Source organism: Eublepharis macularius, chromosome 11 (assembly GCF_028583425.1).
Source record: "Eublepharis macularius isolate TG4126 chromosome 11, MPM_Emac_v1.0, whole genome shotgun sequence".
In the NCBI taxonomy this organism is placed as follows: Eukaryota; Metazoa; Chordata; class Lepidosauria; order Squamata; family Eublepharidae; genus Eublepharis; species Eublepharis macularius.
The window spans coordinates 21,790,495-21,806,520 of NC_072800.1; the positions used below are offsets into that span (position 1 = coordinate 21,790,495).

The following is a 16,026-nucleotide window of genomic DNA, read 5'->3' on the forward strand; positions in this document are numbered from 1 at the left end:
CTGAGGTATCTCAAGCCTATGAGGAGCTCACCCAACGGCTTGCCTGAGGGAAGTAAGCATCGTCTCCAAGCAACCAGCCAGGAAAATTAAAAACTGGAGAGCTGGATCTCATTTTTTTACGCCTTCAGTTAACAATCAATGATTAACAGGGGTTGTGTGTGAGCAGGAGGGATGTACATATTTTTCTGGACTAGAAGCGTCTGGGAATTTGTTTGCAAGTTAATAGTAACCTAATAGCAACCTATCAGGTTTAAACTGAGAAACTGTTCTTGTCTGCACTTATGTAAAGTTGAATTCCGAATCAGGTTCAAAGTGTTGGTTCTTACCTTTAAAGCCCTGAGTGGGTTGGGACCGGCATATCTTCGGGACCGCCTCTCCCTGTACGTTTCCCGGAGATCGCTCCGATCAGTGAATAAATATTTACTTGTGGTCCCCGGCCCTAAGAAAGCCCGCCTCGCTTCAACCAGGGCCAGGGCCTTTTCAGTCCTGGCCCCAGCCTGGTGGAACGCTCTGTCAATGGAAACCCGGGCCCAGCTGGACATATTATCGTTCGGCCAGGCCTGTAAGACAGAGCTGTTCCGCCAGGCGTTTGGTGATTGAAGGGGGCGGTGCCATGTCGGCCTCCCACCTTTGGGGTGGGGAAGTTCTCCCCACCACTGCACCTTATTAATTTGTTTTATTATTTGTATATTGATTTTAGTTTTTGTTTTTATCGATTTTAACTGTTCACCGCCCAGAGCCCCTGGGGATGGGCGGTATATAAATTGAAAAAACAAACAAACAAACAAACAAATAAATAAATAAATAAAGATAGCCAGGCACAATCAATACCTTTTTCTACCATGATTAAATGTAAACAATGTACATGTGATTGTACACCGCAGCAGATAACAGGAATGCCATTGACATTTATTTATTTACTTCACATATTCCATCATTCTCACCAATGGGAGCCCAAAACAGTTTACGTCATTCTCCTCCATTTTATCCTCACAACAACTCTGTGAGATAAGGTAAGCTGAGAGTGCGACTGGCCCCAGGTCACCCAGTGAGCTGCCATGGCAGAGTGGGGATTCAAACCTGTGTCTCCCAGATCCTAGCCCGACACTCTGACAACTGCACCACACTTTCCAGGTTGCAATCCAATGCACAAGTATTAGGAGTTACAAAAGTTGAGGATCAGGCAACAAATCCGTATTTGACTTTTGTATCTAGTACCACTGTTTCTAAATGACCCCCTATACTAGGGATCCCCTAACTTGTTCAGCAGAATTTTGAAAAAGGTTGATGAACACCAACTACAACATGGCTGCCACAGGAGGCAGAACCCAACATAAATGGTTGCCATGGAGGGACATCACAAAGTGTGAGGAAGTTCTAAGCCAAGTGCCATCCTATGACAGAGGTAGCTGCTTCTGTAGACAAAAAGGTGACACCTTCCATCTGGATTTTTCTGAAATACCTCCTGTTCCATGAGATGGAGGAAAGACAGGGCTGGGTCTTTGCTTCAAAGCAGCCAGCCGGTACCATGAAACACATTGGTATGTGCCATGCTGGGGGTCAATGCCCTACAGGCATGCTACTGGGTGTTTAGGCCTCTCTGTTTCATCCAATGAAGAAACAATCTTAATATGCCGTAAAAGTTTACTAAAGTTGTACAGAATATATAAATAACAGTTCTGTATGGAAAGGGTAATGCTTAGAAATAAGAATTAGTAACATTATCATGTATAACTGGTGTGATTTTACTTCCAGAAGGGGTTCTCAATGCTATGAAGTCAGTAGGCCTCTGTCAATAGCTTGCCAACCAGTGGAGGAGTTTCCTCATCCAAATGTGTCACAAAAGATTAGACAGCTGTGTTCAATAGTCAATTGTGACTAGAGATGGGCACGAACAGCAATATGAACTTTAAAAAGCCATGAACAGCCCAATCAGCTGTTCGCGAACAAGCTGTTCGTGAGGCCCCATTCTAAACGAACTCTAAACGAACAGGTATCCGTTGCAAGCCTCATTCGTTGCTGTTTGTCAAGCCAGACAGTCTGGCACCTGCAATCAATTCCCTTGGCAACCAGAGGCAGGGACTGCCTGAACTCTGTCTGAACTCCTGCTGTTGCCCTGGAAACCCCAATCTAAGACCAACTTAGCTTGATAGGCAGGTCTTCCTTTCAAGTGTGGAGCTCCAAATTTGTTACAAGGAAGCAAAGAGTAGGGGGGAGGGGGGCTCCCAGCTCTGGTTTTGCAGACAGTGAGAGAGAGAGTTGCTGTTGGCATTTTGAGAGAGAGACAGGGAGTGCGCATTGGAGCTTGAATTTTCTTTATGTGTGGTAGGATAGGGACCTACCTCTTCATTCCAGGGCTGCTGCCACGCTCTGGGCCAAGCTATTATTTATTACTGGTACCTTTCTGCTGCCTGCTCAGGTAAGATTTCTGAGAGTGGTGCAGTAGGAATCTATCCCTTCAGGTTCCAGGGCTGCTGCCAGGCTCTGGGGCCAAGCTATTATTTATTATTGGTACATTTCCTGCTGCCTGCTCAGGTAGGGTTTCTGGGAGTGGTGTGGTAGGGATCTTGATGGCTGGAGGAGAGCCTGCTGGCCCCCACGAACAATGAACATGTTCGCGAACAGGTCATGTTCGTCAATGTTCGTTGTTCATTGTTTGTGGATGGCAATGAACAACGAACACCATGTTCTTTTTTTTCTGTTCGTGCCCATGTCTAGTTGTAACTATGAACAAAAGCCCTATGATCAAACATTTAGGCCACTTTCAGACATCCCAAGGGATCCAATTAAGCTGAGAAACATGTGAACACAGCTTGCTGCTTTGCCATGACAATGCAAGCCATGTACATACAAGCACCTCCCTTTTTACATGGGCCATCAGTAAGACTTCTGAATTGAAACATTCTGGCTCTCCAAGACGTATGAATGCCTAGAAGAACTGGAATTTGCCTATTCCTCTCAAACTGGAATTCTATATTTGGGTTACACTGTGATTTATAATCCCAGTTTGTGAGGAGTAAACAGAGTCCAACTCACCCACAACCATTTGTTTCAAGCCAGGAATTCATCAGTCATACTCTATATGACAGGGGAGGGAAGGAGGGCTGATATGGTAACAAGGCAACAAGCCTTAATTGGAATTTAATGCAGCCAATAATTTAAATGTATACCCTGTTCCCTGCTGTGCAAATACTGAATTAAACACTCAAAATGTATATTGAAAACTGAATTTTTGCACCCTACCCAATGCAAATGTTACAAATAATAAAAGCAAATATTTGCTCTGCTGTTATCTTCCTCGCCACTCAATAGCTGCTGCTAACTCTCAGGTCTAGCCTCAATGAAAGTCATTACAGGGAGACTTCTGTTTTCACATGACATTTGTTCGCTTATAACAGTCACAATGCACATTGGCATGCTCTCTTGTTAGCTTGTCACATCAGGAATTTATCTCTACAATTCTATGGTGCCGTGACATGACCTTTTTGGCCTGTGTTAATTAAGATGTTTGCATTATGCTCCCAGGGAACTAGGCTCTTGGCATTGTTCACCACTGATTTCTGATAGAAATCTCTAACAGAGAATCTGCATACGCACACCAAACTACAATTCCCAGGGTTCCTGGGTAGGATGGAGCTACAATAGTTAACCTGCTATAAAACTTATCCAAGTTCATCTCATGGAAGCACAACAAAATGGGTACAACTCTAAGAAAAGCAGAAGTCTGACTTACCAAAAGTACCATAGTCGCTGGATAGACAGAGTCCTTACGCAACATCTTGAACCACAGCAGTCTTCATAAGGGCGACAGCTGCATGAGAATGAAAAAAGCAGAGAACGTTGGGGAATTGCAAAGCTAGATGTTGCCTGGCAGCACAAGCATTAGCGGGAAAGGGAAACCTCAGTGGGCTACAAGTCCGTCAAAGCTGGTTGTTTCAACTGTCAACACATTAGATGAAGAACAGACATGAAGATCCCGCAACTGTGATGGAAGGAGAGCCACACTGAAGAGTGGTTCTGGTGGGATTATACATCTGGAAGTGAACGCGGTGCTGTGTTGCAAGACAGATGAGGCGCTCCGTTGAGACGGAAAGCGATGCTAATTTGGGCCTCTAAAGCAGCCAGCATTTCTCATGCCGTCCCCATCGCAGACACTAGTTCAGAGAGGTCCTCAGCCTTTGATTTAGCTGATTCTTACTTTGTTCATATTCATGGGCTTTCTCTCAGGGTGAACTCTGAGACAATAAGCAACACTGACTGTGCACACTGAGATAATTTTCTGTAATTTCCAAAACAGGAGAGAGCCAAGCTGATCAAGCCAAGGGTGGTTTGCCACAGCACAGAGAAATGACTCGCATGTGTGAATAAGCCATCAAAGATGGATGTTTCATATAAACATAAAAAACCACAACGTGCTTCTGAGAGATTCAAGGCAGCTCTGCTCTGTTCACATGGGAGAGGAGAGGGGAGGTATGGGGGTGGGGGGGCCAGCACTCCCTGCCAAGGCACCCCTTTGATCCTTTGAATTAGTCCTCATATGTTAAACAGGGAAGGGTGCTATCTAAACGGGGGTCCCCCAGTCACCAAACATACAGGAACAAACAGGACAGCCATCGGATAACTGGCATGCTTGTGTAAGCCACAAATGTCTCAAATAATTTTTAATTCTGGCCACCGATGTTGATAACTTTACATAAGATGGTACAAGGACAAATCCTTCATGAAGCATAGCAAAATATGCATTTTTTCACAGAGACACTATATTGCAAAACTCAAAGGCAAGGAAGACACAAGTTAGGATAATCTAAATGCTCAAAAAGCCACAAGAATTTGCATTTAATGAGGAAGTTTTTTAAAAATGACAGTTTCTCACTTGCTGTTGATCAGGAAGCTCGCTTCATAGTTGTTCTGGTATTCATAGATAACTCAGCATCACCCCATATAACTGTTCTGTGCTAAGTCCCAACACTCAAGTCGCAAAGAACCCAGCACTCTCCCTTCCTCTTCTAGATGAAGGAGATGTTTAGCTCCATGGCTCCTCAAAAGAGCTAAGTGCATGCAAAGTGTCTTCTAAGCATCATGGCCAGCAGACCCATGGTAGTGGCTAGAATGTCAGGCACTGAGCAGACAGCCTCAGTTTCAAGTCCCAGTACAAGCATGACGGTCACTGGGAAGGGTTTCCAGGTTCCACTGAGGGCAGGGGGCAGCATGGTACTGCATTTGGGCAAAAGTTTGTGTTTAAATCGCAGAGTTTTGCTCAAATTCTAGATTGTCTCCAGCAACATGCCGGTGTCATTTCTGGTGATGCTGGAAGTGATGTCAGCCAGTTTGATGTAGTGGATAAGAGTAGCAGGACTCGAATCTGGAGACCCGGGTTTGATTCCCTACTCCTCCGCTTGAAGCCAACTGGGTGACCTTGAGTTAGTCACAGCTTCTCGGAGCTCTCTCAGCGTCACCCACCTCACAGGGTGATTGTTGTGGTGATAATAATAAAATATTTTGTAAACCACTCTGAGTGGGTGTTAAGTTGTCCTGACGGGCAGTATATAAATCTGTTGTTGTTGCTGCCGCCACTGCTGCCAATGAGGAGCCCATCACCTCCGGAGTCTCCCACCAGTTACCAGCCTTGTGCTGGCAACCCTATCACTGGGTGATCTTGAATCAGTCAATCTCTCTTCGCTGAACCTACCTCACAGGGCTATTATGTGGATTACATTGTCTAGTTTGGGTAGAAAAGACTATACGATGGGTCTTTAGTCCATAAAGAGCCACCGTTTTGTGGCTGCTTTTTAAAAAGGCTTTTTAAAAAGGCTTTTCTATTGCTCAGTTTCTCCTTCCAACTTCCAACTGAAAGCCATTAAGCATATACATGATTGACATATAGATTTTTTCAGATTTCTAACGCATGCCTTGCTGGGACCAAAGAAGAGCTGCATCTAGGTTGAAAAGGTGTGAGATGTGTGTTCCCTATCCCTTTACTTTCAGAAGAACGCCACCCTTCGCTCTGGAATAATAATACGACAGCTTTCAACGAGCAGGCGAGGCCTGCAGTGTGTTTAATGAGCTGGAGAACGGATCTTAACATGTCATCGTTTCGACAAAGCAGAAACAAAAAAACCCCCCAGAGAATGACCTTTATGGTGACAACTCATTCACCCAACATTTACAGACTAGATGTCAACACAGAAGATGATCAGATCTCTTGATCTGTGACAGGCAGAAGTGAAGACGCCCATTTTTTTAAAGGATGGCCCTCTAAGAGGCCAAGTTTGCTACTTGGTACCTTCAGAACCGGCCGTCTCCGTCAATTAGCCTTGGGGGCTCAAAGTGCCTCTTAACAAACTTGGCTGGTATGCCATCTATGTCCTTTCCTGTATAAGAAATAACCTGGCCACAGCCTAGCCATGCGCAGGTTACATTCAAGGATTGAGTCCAGTAGTACCTTAAAGGCCCACAAGATTTGGGAGCTTAACTCTCAAAAGCTTGCACCCTGGAAAATCTTGTGGGCTTTTAAGGTGCTACTGGACTCACGCTTTTCGGTTTTACTGCAGACCAACACAGCTACCCACCTGCAACTATATGCAAGGACTAATTACTTTATGGAATTCTGTGCAAGGCTGCCTTGGAAGACTTACAGTGCAATCCTAAGAAGAGTTACTCCAGTCTAAGCCCATTGTTTTCAATGGGCTCAGACTGGAGTAACTCTTCTTAGGATTGCCCTATTACTATTAGAAATGGGAATCGGCCCACAACGCTGCTGCAGGCATGCTAATGGAGGCATGTTTGCAACAAGCATATCACTCTGGAATTAAAACATCTACCCGGGATTCCTGTTTGTTCCTGGGCTGGCCTTGTCCCTGCACTAAGAACGTCCTCAGGGCCTTAGGCCATACTGTGTCCCCAGGAATCCTGCCATCATTTTACTCCTGGAAGGCCCTCACTTTATCCTGCTCAGGACCACATACAGAAAACTGTGTGCCACAGTTCTGAGCAGGACTGGGCCCCCACAGTGTTTGTAAAGTGAGAGAATTCTCACTTTACAGTAAAGTAAAATGCAGTAAAATGTGCAGCAGCATCCTGGGGTGGGTGGGGGATGCAGCATTGTCTAGTTTGGCACTCAGAACAACTGAGAAGAGAGAGCACCTTTTCTCCGGTGACATCACATCTTGACAACGCTTGCCCTGGGAGATCCACTTGACACGTGTAGATGCCAAGTAATGCTGTTGTTTCTTGGTTTGGCTGGATTTTATTTTACTGCTCAAGTTGGGTATTCTTCCCCCCCACCGCCTTTCTAGATTAATTTTGGTTATTCAGTGTCACCGTTGGTTTTCCTTACTGTTATATTGTACTTTTAACTTTTTAAAATAAGCTATAGTGCTGTCATTTTCTTCCTCCTTAGTGCGTGAGTGTGTGCGTGTCTGTTATATTATCCATTTTTAATTGTGAGCTGTTTTGGAAAGTTTTATAATTGGAATACAAGTGTCACAGTACAATTTCCCCATGATACTGGAATTTGAACAGCCAAAGAACACACCATTCTAAGTAAAATGTAATTTTCTCCAGATGCTGGAACAACCCTTCTGCGGTCTTCTGAACAACAGGATATGTCCCTGCCCCAGAGAGCCTGCAATCCCAATCTCCATGTTGACAATGCAGAAGAGTACAGAGAAAGGGTTAAGAGAGAGGAGCTGTATCTATTTAGGTTCAGTTGCAGCCATTTTTTCCAAGCCTTTCTAGGCCTTAAGGGATTTCCAGTATGAACTCTATTCTGATCAATTCAGCCTGAACTCATGATTGCATTTCTGAAGAACAGATATCGGCTTGAGGTTGGGAGGCCGCTTAGGAGTCAACCTTGCTCCGTCGGAATTGCTTATACAAATCTTGCCGTATGCAGGGCTAAACACTGCTGGGATGTTGTGAGAACGAGGACTGACTTCTTGCGTACAAAGAGGATGGACTAGAGTGTGAGAGGCAGAGGGCCTGAAAACAATGCCAAGGAGACTGTTTTGACTAAACCATGTTTGCTCCTTATCAACCTATCCTCCTTTTTAATAGAGTTTAGAAAAAGGATGGGTTGATTTCAGCCCCTCACTGTTTTCTGTTAAAGAGAGTTAATTCAGGTGGATAAAAGACTGGTTTGTTTAGGTAACTAGTCAACTAGCCATAGTTGGGTGGTCCTTGCTCCTGAATATTCAAGTTTCCCTGAAAAGCAAGTCTCTGACACGCTGCATAGCTTTCCCATTGTTTAAATTTTTTTGCAACATGCTGTTCCGGAGAATGAAAACGTTCTCAGGCCGAGGAAGGGACTGTAAATTATACCTGTCATCACCATAATATAACCAACCCCACTGGAGCATTTTAATTTCTAGGGTTGCCATAAGTCAGAAGCGACCGAACGCCGCATAATGCGCGCATACTGGCTCATTTGGCAGAGAATTCATTATGTTGACCGGGTTGGCCTCCCATCAGCGCCCATTATGCTTCCATAGCTGAGGAAAAAATGACTGCAGAGTCCCTCCCTCATTTGGCATTACCTACAGGGACACCCATAAAGAGCAGACTCAAGATAATGAATCTGCGGTCTCCTTTTCAATACTAGGAGATGTGAGCACAGCAAGAGTCCAATTCATCTCACTGATGTCCTGGAATATATAGATGGCACAGGATTAATCAATCTTGAGACCCCTAATGAAGAAGCCATATTGGTTGCTTAGCAAAAGGACCTATTAAGGAGCATCTCCAATCATGATGGATCACTGTGTCAGGGGGGGAAAATCCCCGTTTTGTTTGGCCTAGGTACCCATCTGAAAGGCTTGCTTATCTCCCCCTTATTTAACCTGTGCGGTAAGCAGCAGAGCTGTTCTCTTGCCAGACCATCTCCTGCCACGGAGGGCGTAAAGCCGTATGTTAAGGGAGTAGATGTTGTCTTGCTACAGCCATGTGTAGGCAGACACAGCCACGGACCTCCTGCCGTGATGGCGCAGAACGCATAAGAAGCGAATGCTAATGAATGCCATCGCCACGTCTTCCCTGCAGCGAAGCAGAAACAGTGAAAGCCCGATGGAACAAAACTGGGCTTTGAGGAGGAGAATATCTTATTCAAATCAAGCCATCTGTTCCAAGACAACAGCCCGTGAATCCTTCCGCAAATTACAGTGACCTGGGACTAGGAGAGACGTGATCTAGGAATTGCTGCTTTTACTAGTGGAAAGGCCGTGGCTCGGTGGTACGGCTTTGTGTGTGGAAGGCCCCAGGTTCACGTCCCAGCATCCCCAGTTTCCAAAAATATCAGGCAGAATGGGATGTGGAAGACTGTGAGACCTTGGAAAGCTACTGCCAGTCAGAATAGATAACCAAGAGTCTGACCCACTATAAGGCAATTTTTTTATGTACTATATCTAGCCAACTCTCTCATGAAGCCACTGGATGGATGCAGTGCTTAAGATGCAGATGTTTGTGTGTGTGGAAGCAATGGCTCCTTTTGAAACATTAATTAACTGAGGTTAACTGGTAATTAACTGAGGTCAGTGTTGAGGAAATCACAGGATTGGTTCATACATAAGGAAGGGGCCGTGACTTAGTGGCAGAAGGTGGTACGAATATGCATTGATGGCTAAATTAACATCTCATGAGCATAGCAGCTCAATATCAGAATTCCAGAAAAATAGAAAGGTTTCTTTGATTACGTAGCTCGAAGCTAAGAAAAATTAAGAGCAGTTAATATGGAAATAGATTAATTATAATATAGTATAATATATAGTATAATGTATAGTATATATGTTATACTATATATAGTATAATATATAGTATTATATATAATATATATAATAAAATGTTGAGTATGAAATATGAAATAGATGACTGATTAAAGACTACTGATATGAAATTTTAGGAGAGGGAGAGGAGAAACATTCCATAAGTTAGTTGTGTTGCCACATATTTTGAATATACTTTTCTACTGCAGTTTAAATTTAGTATTTTGTATAAGTTTCTATGCACTTTTTATTGCTATTTGTATTTTTCTTTCCAAATAATGTTTTTTATAAATCTTAAAAAAAACCCAGAAGGTAGTGGTGGAGGGTGCCCTCAAATCAACGCTGACTTGTGGCGACCCCTGGTGGTGTTTTCATGGCAAGAGACTAACAGAGGTGGTTTGTCATTGCCTGACTCTGCAACCCTGACCTTCGCTGGAGGTCTCCCATCCAATCACTAACCAAGACTGACCCTGCTTAGCTTCTGAGATCTGACGAGATCAGACTCACCTGGGCTATCCAGGTCAAGGCACATGCAGCAGGGCCAAGGTTCAATTTCTGCCATCACTTGTAAGCAGGTGATCAGGTAGCAAGTGACAGGAAAGACCTCCACCTGAGGCCCTGGAGAACTGCTGCCGGTCAGAGTAAGCAATGCTGATCCTGATGGACCAGTGGTCAGATTCAGTATAAGGAAGTGTTATGTGTGCCCATGATGTCTCAAGGCCAACCTATGTTGTTTACTAGCCTGCTGGCATTTAATTCACAGGAGTGAGTCAGATAAGGCCCATGGCGCATGATGAGAGGGGGCCTAATTCTCCTGCGCTGTTCACATGACCTGAAATGGCCTGTGTTTGCTCGCTCCGTTAGGGAAACTTACACGTGGACTATTAATATATGCAACATTCATCAACAAGGTAAACAGCAGAGCACCAGGACTATTTCTATTTGGGAAAATAGCACCTAGCTTAAGCAATACCACATCTGCTTTCATCGCAGCTAACACAATTCCCATTCTCCTCACCCTGTCCTTCAGAGGGTTTGGCGTTCCCTTCTAAGGGTCATGAAAGAGCAACATCCAACCATTCCATTCCTTACACAAGGGGAGCAGATACTTCAATACTAAGGGGGTTATGCTTTCAGCAGCTATTGTTCTACCAAGAACAGGGAGACCTCTTTCATTACATGGTGACAGCAGCAAGAGTGTTATATGCAGCGAAATGGAAGACAGATACATGCCCTGATGTCCCCACCCTTCTCTTCTCCTGTGGTTGGCAAGGAAGGGTGAAGTGAACCTGGGACACAGTGCAGAGTCAGAACATAGTGCAGAGTTTGTTTTCATGCTGTTAAATGTGGCTTTCATCATTATTTAATGTACTGTTTTATGAATGTGTTTTATCTGTATGTTGTAATCCGCCCTGAGCCCGTCCACAGAGAGGGCGGACTATAAATAAATAAATAGATAAATAAATAAATAATAATGATAATAATAATGTGTCAGAGTGGATAGGTAAGATCTATGATATGAATATGCATCAATGGTCAAATTCACTACTTCTGTACATAATAGACCAATAGCTGAAATTTGGTGCAAATGGATGGATTTCTTTGACTACTTAGGCTAAAATTAAGATTAATAAAGGTAACTCAATGCAAAGATAAGAAGATAAAACATAGGGACATGATTAATTAAAATAGTTGAAATCAAAGTTTGAGTATAAGTAACCAAGGAGAGGGAAGGACAGTTATCATATAATTAAGTTGTGTTATATATTCTGATTGTATTTTTCTATCAGTTTAGTCTAATTTCAAATGTAGTGCTTGTATAGGTTTTTTATTCACTTTCTACTGCTATATCTTTTCTTTTAAATGAAATTTCTATATATATAAAAAAAGTTTTCAGCGGCAGCAACACCCCAAACAAAAGAGCAAGTCAATTCATGTCCATAATTATTTCATATTGGACTCCACACTGGAAGGAAGCTCTTCCGAACATAGGCTGCCACAGGCAATCTAGATGCTGGGCATCTGGAGAGAAAATAACCACATGCTTGTCAAACACTAACTTTAAAAATCTTAAGGGCCAAAATGCATGCAGTTCTTACTTGTAGCAGAACTCGGTGCATGTGCTTCTGATTTAGAAATCACTCCTTAGAAATGTAACACCTTGCTCTAAGTTCCTTCCAACACTCCATATAGATCCAGAGGAGTTAGCCGTGTTAGTCTGTAGTAGCAAAAATAGAAAAGAGTCCAGTAGCACCTTTAAGACGAACCAATTTTACTGTAGCATAAGCTTTCGAGAATCACAGTTCTCTTCTTCAGATGCATCTGAAAAAGAGAACTGTGATTCTCTCGAAAGCTTATGCTACAGTAAAGTTGGTTCGTTTTAAAGGTGCTACTGGACTCTTTTCTATTTTTCCAACACTCCAGGCTCCATAAAACAAAAAGCCCTTTCAACTGTTAACAGCAGGAAAGGTAAAAACTTTAATCGGTTGCCCTACAGGCACACATATGCAAACACATAAAGATGAAAGATGATCACTTACATATAATATATGGGATACACCCCTTCGAAGTACCAGCAGTGCTTTTTGGCCTCTGCATACTGAAAAGAAAAGAGGGAAAATATTGTACTGTGGATGGTATAATGCAAAATTCACAACTTACATGCAATATATAATCATCTCTCAGTAAAGTTTCAAGGGCAGACATCCTGTCATACACAAGTGATTAGGTTAGGGTAACGGAGAGCAATATATGTACGTTTTTTTAAAAGTGGAAATGTTATATTTATTACAGCTAACAAGCAGCTAATGCTGCAAACATGTATAATAAAACCAAAAATACAAATATGGCAATACCATATCACAAAACTATAAAACAGATCACCGATCAACATCATAAATATAGCCACAAAACAATAAAATCAGTCTCTTAATTATGATTGGAAGCTACTTTGGAAGCTACTTATTTAGGAGATTTCTATGTTGCCTCATCCTATTCTTGCTTGAGGCAGCTTTAGAATTAAAGTAAGTTGTCAATATATAAACAAGAAACCATCATTTTGTACTAAAAGATTAGGGTACAAGTACTGTGCGCACAATGCCAGTGCGTGATTAAGAGTGCTGTACTTGTGGGCCTCAAGTTTACTTCAAAAAATGGCACAGGCAGGCCTCTATTGCAAAAACTACAATATTGAAATATATGCAGTTGAAATGGCAAATACATAATTTTTCTATTTTATTTTCTCATCAAACCTAACCCTGTTTTGCTGCCTGAACAGCAGAAAATGTATCATTTACAACTTACTTCGCATATGAAATTGTAGTAGTTGGCATATTTAGAGGGATTCAAAGTATAAACGCATTTAGTTTTCTAAAAGCAAAATTGCAAATATGTCCAAGACTAAAGAGAGCTGCAAACTTCGACATCCCATGCTATTTTTTACTCATTCAAGAAAAACAAAAAAAAATGTTTTTTCAATGTCCCCCCAAATTTTCCATTTTTTTCCATCAGAAAAAAAAATTGATCAAGTCCCCAGGGAGGAAGTTTTTTTCTAAATTCTTCATCCCGCCCCTGCCCCAGCCCCCAATGCTTGCATCTCTACACACAGCAGGATTGGCTTTTTTAAAAAAGGAGACTTCCCTTTCAACCAGAGTTTACTCATCCTGTTGATTTTCCTCCCTCTGCCACTCTGTTAAAAATAAATAAGCCACATTTGCAATCCAAAAGATGCAGTTTTAATTGGAATACGTGAATGAGAACAAATTTAATTCTCCAATGAATCGCTACAGGGAGCAGCTGCTAAGCTCTATGCATTTAGATCAAGGGTGAGCACAGATAAAGCCGTATCTACTCCTTAGACATCCTGCAAAAAATATTTTTATTAAGGGTGTAGGTAGGCAGTGCCATTAAATCCAGGCAACCTTATTTCCTGGCAGGAGTGAATGTAATTCCAGATTCCCCCCCCAAATACATACTGTTGTCTTCATGTTTTCTGAATTTACTGTAGAGCAGCTACAAGAACAGAGACGTTACAACCCCTTTCTTTCTCTCAGTTTTAGATTTTGCCTTTAAGGCTTTTCTTCCTGCCCCCTCTGGGTAGATTGATGCCACCAGGAATTATATTCCAAAATAATTTAAATGTCCCCTTTAATAACATGCCCAAGGGTCAGGCTCCTTCGTGGTACTATGTGGCCCTGAGGATAGGAATGGGATATGGGAATAACAGATACTCTGGGATAAACAAACAAGAAATATACTTTTATTTTTACAAGAAGCATATTGGCTTCATATTATTTCTTAAGTGTGATGGTTTCAAAGAGTGTTATTTGTTAAGCACAGTCACTCAGATCATAAACTTTCTCTCTCAGGCTGCACACACAGTTTGCCTGCTTTAGAGAGAATGAATGGGTTTCTCTGAGGGCCAAACTACAAGTGAGGAATGACACTTGAACGGCAAGTGTGCTCCTCCCTGTTCACTTGCTCTCCATTTGATCCACTTGCTGTTCAAGTGTCATTTGTCACTTGTAGCTTGGCCCTCAGACACACAGAGTTCAGATTTTCACACGGGTTATATTTCTCTCAGAAATGCTTAAACACACTCAGGCTGCACACAGCTCACCTGCTTTGCCTAGACTAAAAGTTCTCTCTCTGCTCAGTAACTGAAAACTGCATTCACTCTGCCCACACTCTCAGGGCCAAGCTACAAGTGACGATGACACAAGTTGGACACTTGTCAGCTTCCCTCAACTTTTGATGGGAAATGTAGGCAGCTTGGCAGAATGTTGGACAAGTGGCAGTTGAAAAGTCCATTGGACAGCCGTCGGAGAGCCAAGCTGCAAGACCAGGATGCCTACATTTCCCATCAAAACTTGAGGGAAGCTGACTAGTGTCCAACTTGTGTCATTTGTCACTTGTAGCTTGTCAGTCTTCAATCAATCATCTCACTCACTCATTTCTCTTTCATCCCCACTCTTCATCTGTACCACACCAAGCATTTAAAGACACACACACACACACACACACACACACACTTAAAATCATTACAAGAGAGTTTTCACTGAGGAATCTGGACCATGAGGCCAACTGCTGAGGAGAATCTCATCTTGCTGCTTCCCTGGTTTACTGCTGAGGTGCTGAAGCGAGGTATGATTTACCTTCCCACCTGACAGGACGGTACTGATGACCGGTAGTCCATGTGGATATATTCACACCATGACTAAGTTACCCCTAAGAAAGTGGTCCCTCTTATGACAGTATGCAGCTTGAAACATATTCATGCTATGAGTTCTAAAAAGACACTGAAAGTTCCAAAAACACATTGAAATTTGTTCATGGTATGAGTGTTAATAACACATTTGGGGAGCAAGTAATCTACTTTGATTCCTGGAATCACCCCAGAGGACTTGGAAGAGATCAGAAGAACCCCATGAAGAAGCACAAGGTCAACTGGGCAAAAAAACTTGCCCTTGTTTTCAAACCTGGTGATCCTGTTTAATGTAACTCAGTTCAGAAAAGGTGAAGATCGGTGGGATTCCATACTTGCTTCTGATGAAGAAGAGGAAGACGGGGCAGGAGAACTCCTTTTCATCGAGGGATAGACATGTAAACATACAACTCGGTCTTACACAAAGTCAGGTGACTGGTCCATTTTGGGGCTCAGTTAGCAGAGCATCTGCTTTGAATGTGGGGGGTCCCAGGTTCAATCGTTGGCACCTCCAGTTAAAAGGATCAGGCAGTAGGTGATGTGAAAGACCTCTACCTGAGACCCTGGAGAGATGCTGCCAGTCCGAGTAGGCAATTCTGATCGTGAAAGAGCAATTGTCTTACTCACTGGAAGGCAGCTTTGTGTGTAGCTCCATGTTTTTTACTCTCATAGTGGCTTCCCACAGCCTTGATAGGGAAGGCTATCCCCAACAGCTGCTACCAGAGCTTCTTTAACTGGAGATGCCAAGAATTCAATCTGGGACCTTCTGCATGCAAAGCAGATACTCAGCCTCTGAGCCACAGTCCCTCCAATTGCCACACGGAGGTCTGTGGCAGGTCCTTTCCTAGAACCGAATGGGAAAGGGGGAAAGGAAAGAGACTGCTTGTATGGCCCAAATGTTCAGCTTACGTAAGTCAACACTATGAACAGATCTAAACATTTTGCCTGGCTTCCTTTGCCGGAGACTGGGCAAGATACGGGCAGTAGGCACTACCCTTTTCACTAAAAAAAATAATAAAAATCAAGGCACATGGGCACAAGGGCAGAGTATGATAGGCTCATGAGACT

At 42.9% G+C, this 16,026-nt stretch overlaps 1 protein-coding gene across 1 annotated transcript in view; it reads right to left on the minus strand.

The window, feature by feature from the left end:
- The window catches only part of VOPP1 (VOPP1 WW domain binding protein), a 59,588-nt gene that overhangs the window by 7,414 nt on the left and 36,148 nt on the right, over positions 1–16,026 (minus strand). The window contains exons 2-3 of the mRNA XM_054991587.1: positions 12,296–12,354; positions 3,734–3,811 (exon numbers count right to left, since the gene is read on the minus strand). Of these exons, the coding sequence (XP_054847562.1) occupies positions 3,734–3,811; positions 12,296–12,354 (137 nt within the window). The remainder of the gene's footprint in view (positions 1–3,733; positions 3,812–12,295; positions 12,355–16,026) is intronic.